The 17,334-nt window shown below is 35.0% G+C and overlaps 1 protein-coding gene across 7 annotated transcripts in view; it reads right to left on the bottom strand.

Annotated features, from left to right (window-relative positions):
- The window catches only part of ppfia2 (PTPRF interacting protein alpha 2), a 184,336-nt gene that overhangs the window by 153,324 nt on the left and 13,678 nt on the right, over positions 1 to 17,334 (bottom strand). For all 7 annotated transcript variants that reach the window (XM_016475772.1, XM_016475778.1, XM_016475775.1 and 4 more), the window contains exon 2: positions 14,364 to 14,621. In XM_016475772.1, the coding sequence (XP_016331258.1) occupies positions 14,364 to 14,612 (249 nt within the window). In that variant the 5' untranslated portion in view covers positions 14,613 to 14,621. The remainder of the gene's footprint in view (positions 1 to 14,363; positions 14,622 to 17,334) is intronic.

Here is a 17,334-nt window from a genome sequence, read left to right as displayed (position 1 = left end):
ATCACTTGCTCACCAATGGATCCTCTGCAGTGAATGGGTGCCGTCAGAATGAGAGTCCAAACAGCTGATCAAAACATCACAATAATCCACAAGTAATCCACACAACTCCAATCAACCAATTAATATCTTGAGCAGTAAAAAGCTTTGTGTTTGTAAGAAGCAAATCCATCAAGATGTTTTAAATTGTCGCTTCTGGCCAAAATATGAGCCCATAATCTATAATAATGCTTCCTCCAGTCCATACGCTGTCCTCTCACTTCAAAATCCACTGACATATTAGTATAGGACTGTTGTATTTTTGCCTGTAAATGGTGCTTGGTCTGTGCATATTTCTCTCCTAAATCAGACTAAACTACTTTTTTGAAGGAAGCATTATCATGGATTATGGGAGTCTTAAAAAAAGGTCTTGATGGATTTGTTTCTTACAAACATGCAGCTTTTCACGTCACAAGACAGTAATTGATAGACTTGAGACGTGTCTATTAGCTTTAATTCTCATTCTGACGGCACCCATTCACTGCAGAGGATCCACTGATGAGCAAGTGATGTAATGCTAAATTTCTCAAATTCTGTTCAGATGAAGAAACAAACTAATCTACATCTTGGATGGCCTGAGGTTGAGTAAATATTCTACTTTATACTTACGTTAGAAAATAAGAAGAAAATATCAGTTATATTATAAATGACCTTTTGTGAATCTGGCCCCAGACTCCTTGCCAGACTGCATCTTGCCCTTAGCTGTAATTGAGTGTACCAGATTTCAGTGGTGGACAGTAACGGAGTAGCTTTACGTCGTTACAGTACTTTTGAGTAAAATTGAAAAAGGAGTACTTTTACTTTTACTGGAGTAATATTTTATTATACGTATCTGTACTTTTACTCAAGTACTTGATTTGTGTACTTCGTCCACCACTGCCAGATTTACAACATACGTGCGTGAACAGATGTGCTGTCGATTAAAGAGCCAAGCACAGAGGACACGTCTTCGTCTTGAGTGACTGCTTTACTGTGACAAATTTGTGAGGAAACACTCAAGGGGAAGAGGAGGTCCACGACAGGACAGGGCTCCGAGAACAATCCACAAGACTCCCTGTGTATTGTGTGGGAAAGTTCTAGGACTTCATTTCCATTTTTAGTGGGACGTTGCTGCATATTTATTTCATCAAAAGGAATCCCCCTGCTGTATCTCCGCCCCACTTGAATAGAGTAAGAGAGCTGAATAAAACAAGATTCATCTGTCTCTCTTCCTGTGCCGTGCTTCCAGCATACATCTGTGAACACAGCTGCAGGCACATTCACAAAATCATTGGCTGCATCCAAATTTCCATACTGAATATGACAGGATGCAGTTTAAACATGTATGATTTAGCATGAGGAACAACTTTCTTTTATGAATACAGAAGGGTCTAAACTTTAATGTACTGTTTTTGCATACTGTGATAAGCGGATAAGTGCACATATTTGCAAGCAGGCAGCTTCTATCTAAACTTACATTTCACTGCTGGTCATATATTCCCTATATAACCATGTATGTGACAAATAAAAAATCTTGAATCTTGAATCTATATGCACAAGCAAAAAGGGTTAACCAACAGTCATCCCTGCATGCTGCTGACCTGTCAATGAGAAAACGAGAGTTTCAGCACAGGGAAGACTGTGATGTCCTGTGAGATCTGTCTACAGCCATGGGCACATTCACCCAGAAACAGAATGAGAGGCCTGACAGCCAAATATCAGACATGTTTATTTATATCCTCCACCTGTGTTAAGGCATTGACTTTGTATCTGCTTTTCCTGGGGCTTGGTTTTGTCATATATCAGTCTCATTCACTGACAATTTTCTGTTGATACAAAGCAGAGTCTACTGTTATTATTGGATGACAATGAGATAAATAAGAATATGAGTATATGTGAGTGTCCTTGTTTGACAAATGTATAAGATAATGAGGAAGAACTGATACTGCATGCCATACATTATCGTTCAAAATAGAGTTTTTTAATGTTTTTGAAAGGTGTCTCTTATGCTCACCAAGCCTGCATGTATATAGTCAAAAATATAGTAAAAACAACAATATTGTGACACATTACAATTTAAAATAATTATTTTCTGTTTTAATATATTTTAAAATATAATTTATTCCTGTGATGCAAAGCTGAATTTTTAGCTGCCATTACTCCAGTCTTCAGTGTCACACGATCATTCAGAAATTATTCTAATATGCTGATTTGGTGCTAAAGAAACATTTCTTATTATTATCAATTTAATTACTATCAATCAACTATTTATTTGTTAGGATTCTTTGATAAACAGAAAGTTCAGAGAAACAACATTTATTTGCCAGAAATATTTTCTAACAATGTAAAAGTCTTTACTCACTTTTGATCAATTTAATGTGATGTTGCTTAATACAAGTAATAATATCTTTCTTTAAAAATGACCCCAAAACCTCTGAATAGTAGTGCAAGTATGGAGGAGTGGCATTTACAAAAAAATAAAAAATCACTCATCAAATGTAATAATTACAAAATAAAAATAATGTAAATAAATTAATTTACTTTATTTAGAGCATTTAAAACTATTTAATTCAATTTAAAATATTGTTAAATGTAAATAATAATAATAATAATAATAAGTTAAAAGTAAAAAATTCCGTAGTTTTTACAAAATAATTTTGGCAGCTGTGGGTGCCAGAATAATTTTGTAAAAAAAATACAGGAAAAACTGTAAACACATTTACAGAACAAACTGTAAATTTTACAGTATAAAACTGTAATATACAAACAAGAAAATTTGAATGTACTGTAAACTAGTAAATTCAACAACACACACTGCCACTAAAATCTGTTTTGTACCTTTAACATATACTGACAACCACCTTAATAATGCAGGTGGTAAAAGAGAAATCACATGATGAATCAAAGCTCATCACAACAGCTTTTCCATAAGCTGAAGTATATACTGGAGTCATTCACACAAACACAAAACACCATCATAGTAACACACGACACTTAAATAATGCAAGAAACATTCATTAAACAACAGAAGATGTCAAATAAAACCCAAATGTACATAACTGAAAACAAAAACTGTTAAGAAACATGAATATCCTATTTAAAAAAAAAATACCTTCAATTGTGGAGTGTCACGCTGGGAATTCTGGGAATATCAGTTTACAGTTTTTGACTGTAAATTATACGTTGATTTGTTCTTTTTTTACTTCTAGAAACTGTACAATTAACATTAATTTACAGCAAGTTTTTACAATATTTTACAGTTAAAATTACACATATTTTGTACAGTGTAAATAAATCGATCCGCTAGCATTTCATGATTGAAAAAACAACAACAAATAATTAACAGTATTTGACGCAAAGAAAAGTGTTTTTTTTTTTTTGCATTTTCTGCTACGTCTGTTTCGTCATTTTTAAATTAATGTAACTTATTCACATTTTTATTTCTCAACTGTTAAAACTGAAAACTGATTTTAGTTTAAGTTGCACTCCTCCTCCTGCTTCATATATATATATATATATATATATATGAGACGCAAGAGCATAATGAGGGAGATTAATAGACACAAGAGCATAATAAGGCTGATCACCATTACAACCATCTTAGTTGCAATGACGTTTCCAAAACACCCCTTTGGAACGCCACCTTTCCAAAGACCAATCAATTTCATTAAATAAAATTCATAGAGATGGCAGAAGCAGCCACAAACAACATCCTTATCTGAAGTAATACATTTGAATAAATCAATAGCTAGTGTCTGGGCCATTGTCACAATGAAAATAAATGTAATCCCACTTAAACCTCTTAACCTGTACGCCGCCTGTGCACCAGCAGGGGAATTACAATCAGTTCCTCGTAGAGGTCGTTTTTAAAGGTTACAGGTTGTAATGATTAGGTGGGGGTCTGCAGCCGGAGGGGTGGCAGCGGACAATAATGTTCTTTTTAGCAACATCATATGACCCCTTTAAAGGTTACAGGTTGTATTGATTAGGTGGGGGTCTGCAGAGTACCTGTGCACTGATTACCCTGACGGCAGCTGTGGTGGGCTGCAGGCGCTTGGCGCTGAATGTACGAGTCTAACAGCTGTGCCCGCTGTGGGTGGGCAGAAGTCCTGGCGATGAAGAGAGCCAGGCTGTAATTATCACAACACAGGGGCTCAGGGAGAAAGAAGGAGAGAGAGAGGAAAAACAAAGAGAGACAGACAAGCTCAGTAGCCAAAAACATGAATGCTAACTATACACCCTGAGTATTCATCACAACTATCTGGAGTCATGCCCCTCGCTGTGATCAGGGACAGACCATGTATGAATTATTCAGGAAAAATCCCTGAATAAGTATTAAGGCATTCTAGATCTGATCCCTTCAGTTCTGCTTTTCAAACCAACGGGCTGGGTAACAAGAGTTTGATGAAGCTGTTGCCATTATGCTTTCAACCATACAGCTAATACTGAAAGAACAGAGAAGAAAAACACAACTGGTGTCACTACTAAATCTAGTATTTAGGCAATCAGCATTATGAAATGAGACTTTTATATGTGTTGTGTGCTAAAATAATAACCACAAAGCCAAATTAAGTTGTGTTCACACTGAAATCAATTCTAATTCGTTCTCAAATCTGATGTTTAAGAGTGGTTATCTACATCAGTTGGCATAGTAAGGATGTAATCATCCACACAATGCCAAGAGATTTTCTTCAACAACTAAAGCCTTGTTCAGACTCAAAATCGGTTTCATTTTTTGTGATTTCAAACCACATCTAAATGTTTGAAAAAATCTAATTGTATCCAGGTTTTGACTACAAGCAACACTCATAAATTTATTTTTGCTTCTTGTCTGTCAACCCTATGCACCAAGAGCTTGTAACACTCCAAAGAGAAAGGAAAACTTGAAATCGCATCATATGATCCCATTAAACATAATACCTTCAAAAACAGCTTGGTCTTAAAAAAAAGACCCACATTTTCTCTTTCAACAGTTATGTACTTATACATAAAGCATTATTTTCTTTGAGGGACATTAAGTGTGTGGTAATAAGGGCAGTAGAAGCTGTTAAAAGCTTTATATTGGTGCATGTTTGAAAGACAGTATGCGGCCTTCAAAACGGCTGTAGGGATAAAGGAATTCTAAAAATCTCTCTGTACTTTTAATCCTAGCTTGTATGGGAATAACAGACAAATAAATCAAACTTTATGAATCTGTTCATGTTTATAGACTAAATTCAATCCATTTCCACTGGTTTTATGGCTTTGTGGCTCTCGTAACACTCCTGATGTTAGGTTTTGCAGTGCCAAATGGTCAGCAAGGGCAACAGTATTGAAACGCAGATGGCTGCTTGACTGAAAACTGTATCCATTTGAATCTCCCGTTGTTACTTAAGCATTCCAAGCCGACTGTTTGTGACATCACCATCTATTTATGGCACCGAAGTGAGGCAGTCAGAAGTTAAAAGGTATCCATTAACGGCCAGCTGCGCGCACAAAACATCAGCTCCCATTCTACGTCTGTGAATCAGTAATTCTATGCTATTCATAGACCGGACATGGCTGATTGGGTTAGAAGCACTTTGAGACTGATCAAATGTGTAACACAATGGCCTCTATCGATTACATCACCGTTCATTTATACAACAAATCCCTAATTAGCCTAAATAGAGGGCTTTAAAGTTAATGAGTTACTTTGTACAATCTTGAAGCATTAGCCATTAATCCATATGTCCCATTACATGTTATTACTATGTTATAAATAGGTAATAACCTATTAATAGACTATGAATAGTAAAATAGTAAGACATGCTGCAATATAAAAACATTCATTTGGTTTGTAATGGTGAAAGGTGAAAGGACATGACGTCAAGACTTCCTACTCTGCCAAGAAGGTCAGATTTCCCAACACATCCAAGTAGCTAAATGGATGTTAAATGTAATCACCACACAATATTCTACATCATTCACTGTTCAAATGGTCAATATGTCTGGTTAGACATCCTAAAGGCTTTATTAAGACATTGTATATTAAATCTAAATCACTGCTAAACCTATGAGTCACGCTCGTTAAAGGTGTCACACAGACTGCTGATGTCATTGAGGGCTTAGAGCCAATCAGTTGATGATAACTGCAGAATCTGTCCTTATAAGGCACACAAATCAATTTTCAAGTAAATGCTTTTTTAGAATGGCACGCCCTACCCAATTTCCACCCAGTAAACTTCTATATCAGTTTACAAGATTGTAAACCGTGAGAACTGATCTCTGATGTCTCCAGACGCACTGGGCTAATGGACCTATTTGCTCACATGCAGGGATGTAAAGCACTTGAGTAGTTGTACTTCATTACTACAGGCTACTTGAAGGGATAGTTCATCTAAAAATTAAAACTCATTCGTTTACTCACCGTCATGTTCTTCCAAGCTAATTTGAACTTGGTCACCATCCACTTTCATTCTATGGAAAAGAGAAGCCTGAACATTCTTCAAGACAACTCATTTTGTGTCCCTCACAAGAAATTACACAGGTTTGGAACAATGTGAGGGTAAAAGATGACAATTTTCATTTTTTAGGTACAATATTCCTTTTAAGTATATTTTCTCTATAGCATCTACACCCACGTCCATGTAGCGGCTTTACCTTGACATCCAATGATACACACTGAGTTTTTGTTGCCAATATGAATGCATGAATAAAAAAAACATCTCTCAAGAGAGCAGTGAACAGAGAGGGCTGTGAGGCACAGCGGACGATATCTGCAGGGCTTTCTTTCTCTCCAGGCTGTCGATCACAACTTGATGAATGCCCGTGAGACATGGCCAACCACTTCCCAGCATGCCTTGCACTCATTCATATGAGTGGCCAACTGATAAGAGAATGAAGTAGGGAATGGAGATGTCAGTGTCTATTTTGGACCTTGCCCAAGTTTCTATTTTAATAAGCACTGTCAATATGCACACATTGAAAGACAGAGAGCTTCTTACTGAACTAAACATAAAACATACAGTAAAAGCAGGAGTTACAAGAGTGGGTGACAAATAAAAAGGAACATCATAAGTTATTTTTCTCAGGAAAATAAGTCTTTCAGTGGTGAGAATCATTATGTAGGAGGATTCATTTGAACAAGAACTCACTGAACCTGACTCCTTAATTAGATACATATTTAATTTAAGATAAACGAGTAGGAACATAACATTGAAAAGAACTGTATTTGTTATTTATGTAAGAATATACTCTATACATGTGTTTGGATTGTATTAGGACTGCTTTTTTAATGATGTTAAACTGTTCTCAGGCCCAGATATTTTTCATAACTGTCAGGTTGAGGCAACCTGTCATACACACTACCGTTCAAAAGTTTAGGGTCAGCAGGATTTATGTATTTATTTAAATGTATAGTCTTATTCGGTAAGAGCACATTAAATTGAGCAGAAGTGAAGTAGTTTCAAAAAGATTTTTATTTCAAATAAATGCTGTTCTTTTGAACCTTCTATTCATCAAAGAATACAAAAAAAGATCACATTTTCCACAAAAAAAATATTAAGCTTATTATAATATTAATATTAAGCTAAAACTTGTGCACCAAATCAGCATATTAGAATGATTTCTGAAGGATCACGAGAAACTTCAGCTTATCCATCACTGGAATAAATTACAAATATATATATTTTAAAATATATTAAAGTAGAAAGCAGTTTTTTTTCATTATTATAATATTTCACAGTTTTTACTGTATTTTGGGGTGTATGAAAGACTTATTTAAAAAACATTAAAAAAAATTCTTACCAATCCAAACTTTTGAACAGTAGTGTAAATAACTAATTAATTAGAATTCATCCGGTCCAAAACAAGGATTTGAAATAAAATAAAAGAATAAAATAAAATAAAATAAAACTCTCTAAAGGGACATTGGAATTCATAAATGACGCTTAGAAAATTGCATTTAAAATACAATAAAAATGTTCAACCAACAAGGTAGTAAATGAGACATTAGAATATGTTAGCTCACATGCTCTCAAGGCACCATATGACTAGAAAAGAGTTATAAATTCAGTTTTACAAAATTTTTATCATATATCCAAATTTGTTTTCTAAAGTTTTTGTCATTTTTAATGCACGTTTTATAAAAACAATAACTCAAAGACCAAAAAAATCTGTCCTTCATAAACTGCATAACTGATAAAGTCCTTTTATGGGATGCAAATTTTGTGTAGCTGGCACTATTGAGCAGCACTGGAATACAGAATAATAGCCATTATGCATTTGTTCTACATTGATGTTTGTACATTTTTTGGAAGACAGAAAGACAAATCTGTACCTGTTTCAGAAGGTATTGATGATAGTGATAGGAGAGCATCAGAAAATGAGAATGAGAAAGATGTTGAGAATAAAGGAGGATAGAAGCAGTGCGGGTGATGGCAGTGACCAAGAATTTAAGTCATAGGTTGTTGTGGAAGTCAAGCATTTGGGTATGTTATTGTATGCTAGTTTGGAAGATGTGGTCCGAGCAACAACCAGAAGTCAGGAAAGATGCCAATCCCCAGACAGGGAAGCTCAAAAAAATTATAACTGCAAGTCAAAATCTACACTGTAAAAAATGACCGTGAATTTAACGGTAAAATTCCGGCAACCACAGCTGCCGGTTTTTTACCGTAAATTTTACGGAATTTTTTTTTACAGTGTAGGTACATGTGGAATGTGTGGGGTACACTGAAAAAGAAGAATCTTGCTGATTTTCACTTGATAATTGATTTGAAATTCCAAGATGAAACAATGTTAAAGTTGTTTTAATGCTTTTGAAACACTAAGACATCGTTTCCAGGCAGTGAAATTGCATCTGAATTTGTTTCAAGTTTTAGACATTTTCACATGTGAATTCCAAATCAAATATAGCAGCACAATTTAATGTTCATAAAAGATTTTTTATGTTTTTTGAAACAGTAAGTCCTTTTCACTTCTTTTCCGATAGTGAAAAAGCATTTGATTGTGTGTAAAGCTTCAGATAATTTGCCAAAAATAATTTACCCTAATGGCACAAAGTCAGTTATAAATGACAGAAATTAAATTAAAATTATACATTTAAAAATTAAATTAAATCACATTTTTAAATGTATAATTTTAATTTAATTTAGCTGTATTTTTTCACATCCACAACCATAAACAGGAGAGGTTTATCTTTTATCCTTGGCAATAACAATAAAATTGTTGATTTTTTTGTTTGTTTGTTTGCTCAAAGAGATTTTTTTTTTTTCAGTTGCACATATTTTGCCATTCTGTTTTTCCCCCCCAAGTCAACGTGAAGCTTAGATCCCTCTTTCAATATAAATTGGGTCTTAGTCTTAGTCTGATGACATAGAAATGTATTAGCATCCCCAACCGCCACCATTACATGGCACAACTCAATATGTCATTCATGCATTAAAACATGACATGACAAAATTTACATGGAAACGTATGAACTCTACACAAAACAACATTTAGACAAATACCAAGTATGATGTTATGGTTTTTTCTCAACCCCTGTGGATTTATCTCTCTCTCACTCTCATGCTGTAGCATGAAGTGTTCATGTGGCCTAAGGGTCGAGTGAAGTAGGGCACAAACAATAACTGACGATCACATCGAATCATGTGCTGCCATGGAGGAAACCAGCTGACTGCATGAGCCCAGAAGACAGGAAGAGAACGAGACAGACGCAAGGAGGAAAAGAGAATGAGAGAGATGGAGATAAGAAGAATTTATTCATGTGCTTCGTCACTTAACTTTCCACAAGCCCATCAAACCTCCCCATATCCTAATGGTACATTCCATGACTACACAATCCAGTGCACTGATTGGACGGTAAGAGACTGAATGATGATAAATGAGGAGGACGTGTTTGATTTATGATGGGGGACTCAGCAAATTGACATGTTGTGTCTCTCTAACGACTCAGTTGCTGATGAATGCAACAGGACCATTACACCACACCAACACCATTCTGCTACAAAACGCCACTTTTCACCATCCAATCAATTCTTGATAGATAAAACTGAGTCCTGCCCTGTATTTCACGTTGATATTCAGTTTCAATCAGAAATTATTTAATTTACGGCAGTAAAAATGTGTAGACAATGCTGTCATCATGAAATGAAAATTCACCTTATCTATTTTCTAAATGCCTGTTACAGATCTTATTGTAAACAATTTATCCATAGATACGTTTCATTTTTTAAAAATAAAATGATTTGACCTCATAATGTTTCATCAAAATCTCATAAATGGACCTTTCGGTGAAAACGACAGACTTCACTGTAAAGTACAGTGTGCTTAATCTCCGGCCTTATTTGCAACATCCATCCACATCTCAAAATCCAATTAACAACCAATGCATACCTTCTTAAAAAATAAAGGTTCTTTATTAGCATCTATGGTACAATGAAGAACCTTAAACCAATTCCATTGGACAAAAGGTTCTTTACAGTGGAAAAAGGTTATTAAAAAATATTGTGGTTGGACAAAATAATGTGAACACCTGGGAAATAGCCACTATTTCCTTATTAAGGTGTTTTACCACCATTTGCCTTTAATACAGCTTCCAACCTTCTTAGAATAGACTCATACAGCTTTTGAATTTCTCCAGTGGAATGATGTCTATAACATCTGCCAATTGCTTCAGATATGCTGGAGGAGAGAATCTTGGGCAGTTACTTAAAAGGGCCAATCAATAGTAATAATTGTGTTTTAGTATAACGCAGACTATAAATGACCTGAACTTTAGTGTTGTTGTTAAAGTCGCAAAGTTAAAGGTAACAGTTAAAGGTTTGCTGTGAGAGTTGTTGCTGTGAAGAAGGACGCAAGATATTACTGTGCATGATATCACCAGGGCATCTCAGTTTTGAACGTTAAGGTGTGTGTACGAGAGAGAGAAAGAGGTATCAGCTTTATATCAGACAGCCAATAGGTACAATCATGTGTCTAAAACCAGGCCACTTCCTCTCAGCATCACTCCACCTTCCGTCTACTTCCTCCCCACTTTCCTGTCTCTCCTCCCCTTCTTCTGCAGCCGAGTTCACCCTGCAGCGATAATTCAGCCTATTTCATCTCCCTGCTCATCGAAGCCTAGATTTAACGCACAGTCTAAACCGCGAGCCCAAACCTCAGATGTTGTCAAACGCTAAAGGAGGTCAAAGTGTTGTTTCAGAAATGTTCAACATGTCTGTTCACTGTGGCTCAGATTCAAACAACCTGTTTACATTACCATCTACAAAACAAAGCCGTGTAGAGGAGGTTTTTTTTTTCATTTTACACATTTCCAAACTGATGATTTAAAAGTTTCCGGTTTTAAGAGGCTGGTGAAATGTTTTCTTTCTTTCTTTTTATTTCTTTCTTTTTTACATTGCTGCAAAGGTAAATGACTACTAACATAATTTGTGCAGATTTTGTTACTTGTACCACATAGTGATTGGTTATTACAACTGGATTTTTGCTATTATTGTAATGCTATATATAACATAATATAATACATTATATGTATAAATAAATATTTAGTAATAATAATACGTTAATGCTATATATAATATAATATAATGCATTATATGTATAAATAAATATTTAGTAATAATAATAAGAATAACTTTTTTTAAATAATATTATTAAATATTATTAGTGGTAGTACTAGTACTGAAGTACAAGATAATATTATATAATAATTATAATAAATTATTATATAACAATATAATAATACTAATACTACTAATAATAATAAATATTTACTTTCTTTTATTTACTTTCTCTTAATTTGGATTCGGAAGTAAAGTTAATTTCCAAACAGTCTGCAAACTAGCCTGATTTCCAAAATAGTTTACTTTGTAATTAGTCAGTCCAATTTTTCCAATTTGATGCATTCAGGTCAATTTGCAAACTGTCTGTGAATAAGATAGGTGGCATTATCTAATTGAAAAGGCAATCGGCCAATCGCAATACAGAAAAGGTGTTGCCACCTCTCAAGCGATGTTTCAACTGAATTATCTTGTTTTCCCCTCATATTCATAGTCATGCTCCAGGAGCTCAATGAGAACACAATGAGCTCAAAGGAGGTATGAAAAGCTACTACTCCTATCAAAACCAGACTTAAAAATAAATTAATTAATTAAATAACCCTTTGTGAAAAGCTATGAATAAACTGGTATTTAACTTATCAACTAAGCAAAAGCCTGCATCCATCATGCAATTAGCGTAAACTGTGTAAAGTGGCCATTACAAACACCACCAAACAATCACTGTGAATAAAATCTATTTCAATGCCATTTAAAAAACATTAGCAGACACTGTTCACGGTTTCTCAACTACAACAGCTCATAATAACATGGCTTTCCTGCTGGTAAACATCTTCAAAATTATTCCGCCAAAGAGCCTCGTAAAGCATTCGCATGGAGTCGATGTGGCAAGGGATAATAAAGCGCTGCCATGCTAATTAATGGAGTCGTTCGCATGCGTGTAAGGTCTGGATTGAGAGAAGTAACATCTGATTTCAAATGTGATCAGTAAACAGTGTGTACGAGTACTGTCATGACACAAAGACAATCAATACATTGTTATCGACCCGGTCGGTCTACAACGCCATTCTTCTCATAAAATAATTATGTAGCGCTGGACAGTAAAACAGCAAGAAATCAGTCACATGCCAATGTCTGTAATTCCCATGATTATTATTTTATAAATGGTACATGTTCTTGTATCATCGTTTACTTACCGTCACATTGTTCCAAACCTTTCCAACACTTTCTTTCTTTTGTAGAACGCAAAAGATGTTCTGAACAGCTTCTTGCTATTTTCTATACATTGAAAGCATATAGTAAGCGAAAGCAAAAGATCGCGTTTGAATAAGATTTCACATAAAATTGCTGTAAGGCTTCAGAAAAATCACACTTTTATGGTGCTTTTTAAAGCTTAACAGCTCCTGGTCACTGAATGCCTTCATTGCATAGAAAAGAGCAGTGTGGACATTCTTTAAAACATCTCTTTCTCTAAAAAAGAAAAATAAAGTCACACAGGTTTGGTACAGAAATGACAACAGACTGTTCATTGTGGGGAGAACAATCCCTTTTACATTTATTATAAATTTGCCTAATAAACATGAAAACTTCAAACCTTTGGGGCCAGTAAGAATTTTTTGAAAGAAATTAATACTTTTATCTAGGAAGGATGCAAACTTGACAGTAATGACTGTCCTGAAATCTTGAAAGCAAATGTATCACAGTTTCCGCAAAACTATTAAGCAGCACAACTGTTTTCAACATTGATAATAATAAGAAATCTTTCCTGAGCAGCAAATCAGCATATCAGAATGATTTCTGAAGGATAATGTGACACTGAAGACTGGAGTAATGATGCTGGAAATTCAGCTTTGCCATCATTGGAATAAATTCCTTTTTTTTTTTTTTTTATGTATTCAACTAAAAAAAAACGTAAATCGTGTTAATATTTCACATTATTACTGGTTTTACTATATTTTTGATCAAATAAATGCAACCTTGAGTGACTTGCAAAAACATTTAAAAAACCGTACAGACCCAAGAGCTGCGTGGTATATTGAATATTAGAGATATTATCTCAACAATCAAATAATCAATATAAAATGACAGAATACTGTAAACATTGAATATTGTAGAAAATGAAGATTAATGTGCAAATCAACACTCAAATCAACAACACCCCTTTTTCATAGTGTTAAACATACACCCCGTCGCCCTCATTACAGTAAGCAGCGCTAAAACCGTGTCTCCACCAGGAACAAGACTATCACTGAGAGAAAGTGAGAACTACCACACAACAAAACCGTCTTTTATTCTCCGCCAGGACCACAGAGACTTCAGGAAGGAGAACGGTAAGGACTTGTGACTAGAATTACTGACACACTTTTCCTTTGAGCGTCGAGCTAATCTGGTTTTAGTCATGATTACGTAAGCCATCACTTTTTCCCGTGTCTCTGGGCAATAGTAGCGCAGCTGAAAACTGCGCTTGGTGATTTTTAGTCCTCTTTGTTCGGGAGGAGAGACTTGAACACAGATTTTAGCATCACCAGTTTCACCTGCTGCAATCACACATGGCCAGCTGTGACATGCTCATAGTTTCACAGTCTCTCGGCTGTGGAAAAATTTACCGAAATGCTCAGCAAAGCAACAAGCTAAATCTATTTTATGAGGCTGAAATTAACATTCAGCATTTCTTTCCACGACATCGCTGGTACTCCTATATCCTTATCGGAAAATGATGTCTCATTCAAGAGTTTTCTTAGTTGGAACAAGCTGATATGTGGACCAGACTTTTTGCCTAAAGTCAGAAGTATGGTTACATGAGTTCCAGTTTGGGTGTAGTTGTCGTACCTGTGGCAGTGCGGAGCTGAGCTGACGCTGCAGTGAGTCCCGGTCATAGATGACGTCCTGCAGGTGCTGCTGGGCGAGGGAAAGGCTTTCTTGTGTCTCTCTCAGGGTGTCCAACAGACGGTCTCTCTCGTCAAGCATGTTCACCATCAACTGCTCAAAATGCGAGTCAGGGTCGGAGGTGCTGCTCTGGGAGCCACGCTGGCTCATCGCCGTGTCCTCGCTGATCGTGGGCATCACTTCGCACATCATCTTCACCTGCTGAAAGAGGATGCATGCAATGGAAATATCTGTAAAACTGCTTTGAAACAGTGTGTATTGTGAAAAGTGCTCTATAAATAAATTTTACTAGTCTTTAACTTGACTTGGTTCTGCAAAGAGATCAGTGTAAATAATAATGAATTTAAAATAATAATACAAATATAACAAATTAAAACAACAACAACAATAATTTGCAATATTTAGATTATTGAATTTATTGTACTGTGGTACAGCCACAGTCATTTTTGATCTTTAAATTATATTTTAAAAACAATTATCAAATAATTTACATCAAATTATGTAAATAATAATAATTAATTAAGGTTTATGTTAATACAAAATATATATATACATTATCGTTCATAAGTGTAGTGTCAGTAAGAATTTTTTAAAGAAATTAATACTATTTATTAAGCGAGGATGCATTAAAATGATCAAAAGTGACAGTAAAGACATTTATAAACTTTGTAATATTTATAAAGGTTAAAAATATTTATATTTAATTTCTATTTCAATTCATCAAAGAATCTTGAAAAAGGTGTCACAGTTTCCACAAAAATATCAAGCATTGAAAATATTGATAATAATAGAAATTTTAAGAAATGTTTCTTGAGCACCAAATCATCATATTGGAAGGATTTCTGAAGGATCATGTGACACTAAAGACTTGAGTAATGGCTGCTGAAAATTCAGCTTTGCCACATTACATTTTAAAATATATTATAATTGATTTTTTTTCAATTGTGATATTATTTCACAGTATTACCGTTTAACTATATGTGACCAGTGTCAATTAAGTGTCAATTTTATGAAATTGAGATTTATACATCATGAATAAATAAGCTTTCCATTGATGTATGGTTTGTTAGGATAGGACAATATTTGGCCGAGATACAACTATTTTAATATCTGGAATCTGAGGGTGCAAACAAATCTAAATATTGAGAAAATCGCCTTTAAAATTGTCCAAATGAAGTTCTTAGCAATACATATTACTAATCAAAAATTAAGTTTTGATATATTTACAGTAGGAAATTTACAAAATATCTTCATGGAACATGATCTTTACTTAATATCCTAATGATTTTTGGCATAAAAGAAAAATCTATATTTTTGACCCATACAATGTATTTTTGGCTATTGCTACAAATATACCCCAGCGACATAAGACTGCTTTTGTGCTCCAGGGTCACATATTTTTTAAACAAATAAATGCAGCCTTAGGAAACGCAAGAAGCTTCTTTCATAATCAGCAAACAAATCTTACCAACCTCAAACTTTTGAACAGTATGATATTCTCAACACTTTACGCACATAAACATACTTCTTTTGTCTGTCAATTCCTTTGTGTCTATCTGTAAAAGCATTTAACTGCTCGGAGCCTCTGCGAGAAGACAGCATGTTGTAGACTGTATGTACATAGTGGTGATGTGTGTCTGCTCGTGTTAGACCCAAAGCTGTCAGAATTGTTGCGGCTGGTAGCGGTAGGGAAGACGAGCATTAAAAACACGCGGGCCACAGAGCACCACGCCTGGGCTGTGATGATACAACACAGGCGGAGCGGGTGGAGGAATCTCCTGGCAAGGACGAGATGTGTTTATGCGTGTTTACAACAGAGTGAGTGGAGAAAGAACAGATGAACAGAGAAAGACAAAGTCTTGGCAAGTAAATCTTGTATGTGTAAGTGTATCGGTACATTTTCGATTTACCCGAGACACGAACATATGCCAGCTCAATTCACTGACCAGGCGTCTGAGGTCGGGCTGGGCGATATGTCAAAAATATCTTATCGAGAATCGCCTTAAAACATTTCGCGATATCCGATAATATCGTCTACCCAAGCCCCACCTCCACCACGCCCTGCCGAGACAACTTTGCACCATAAACACACCAGGTTCAGTTTTGTCTTAATTATTGCCACAAAGTTTGATTTTACTTTTCTTAGTTTGTGCTTAAACTAACAGAAAACATTAGCTTTGCTGTTATATTGGTGTAGCTAATAATTTCCACTCTGTTCTTATCAAATTTGTGTTTGAAATGAATTTCGTTTTGTGAGGAGAACTGTTGAGGAAAAATAATAGAACCCAATTTTAAGTTCATCATGGTGAAGTTGGACATTCTGGCGGTGATTGTAAGAATGATAAATGCATGTTGATATCATATAGTTATGTCTTGAATAAAATATGCTTATTTTCCGATGTTCCTCTTTCTTTTTGGCATTATCGCGTGTGTAGACACAAGTTTAATTTCCTTGATTATAACAATTGTAGCATTGTTTTTAAACTTGTAGTCAAGCTATAACGGAGGCTATTTGATATTTATCATACATGACTAAAATCATGCAGGGATTGAAAAAGAATTCTGAGCAAAAACGTCAAGGCTTTTTTTCCCCTTTCTGGTTGTCCGGAGGTCTCTTTTGGCCCATTTAAAAATAACTGCTTTATTTATTTAGAAGCAGGGTAATTTAAATTTCATTTTTGTATTTAAATTTTTGTAATTTTTATTTAATAAATCAAAATACAACGGCCACAATATAATATTCAGTGTTGGGCTGCCAAAACTCGATAATACGATAATATCGTCATATCGCCCAGCCCTAGTTCCAATAGAGGCTGATTGCCCTTTTATAGTACTGAAGGTGAACTGAATGATGTGTGCGCGTTTTTGTCAGATAGTGTCAGATCACATGAAGCTGTTGATTGTTATCAGATTA

This window comes from Sinocyclocheilus anshuiensis, unplaced genomic scaffold (assembly GCF_001515605.1).
Source record: "Sinocyclocheilus anshuiensis isolate Anshui unplaced genomic scaffold, SAMN03320099.WGS_v1.1 scaffold200, whole genome shotgun sequence".
Lineage (NCBI taxonomy): Eukaryota > Metazoa > Chordata > Actinopteri > Cypriniformes > Cyprinidae > Sinocyclocheilus > Sinocyclocheilus anshuiensis.
This window is presented reverse-complemented; position numbering and strand designations above follow the sequence as displayed.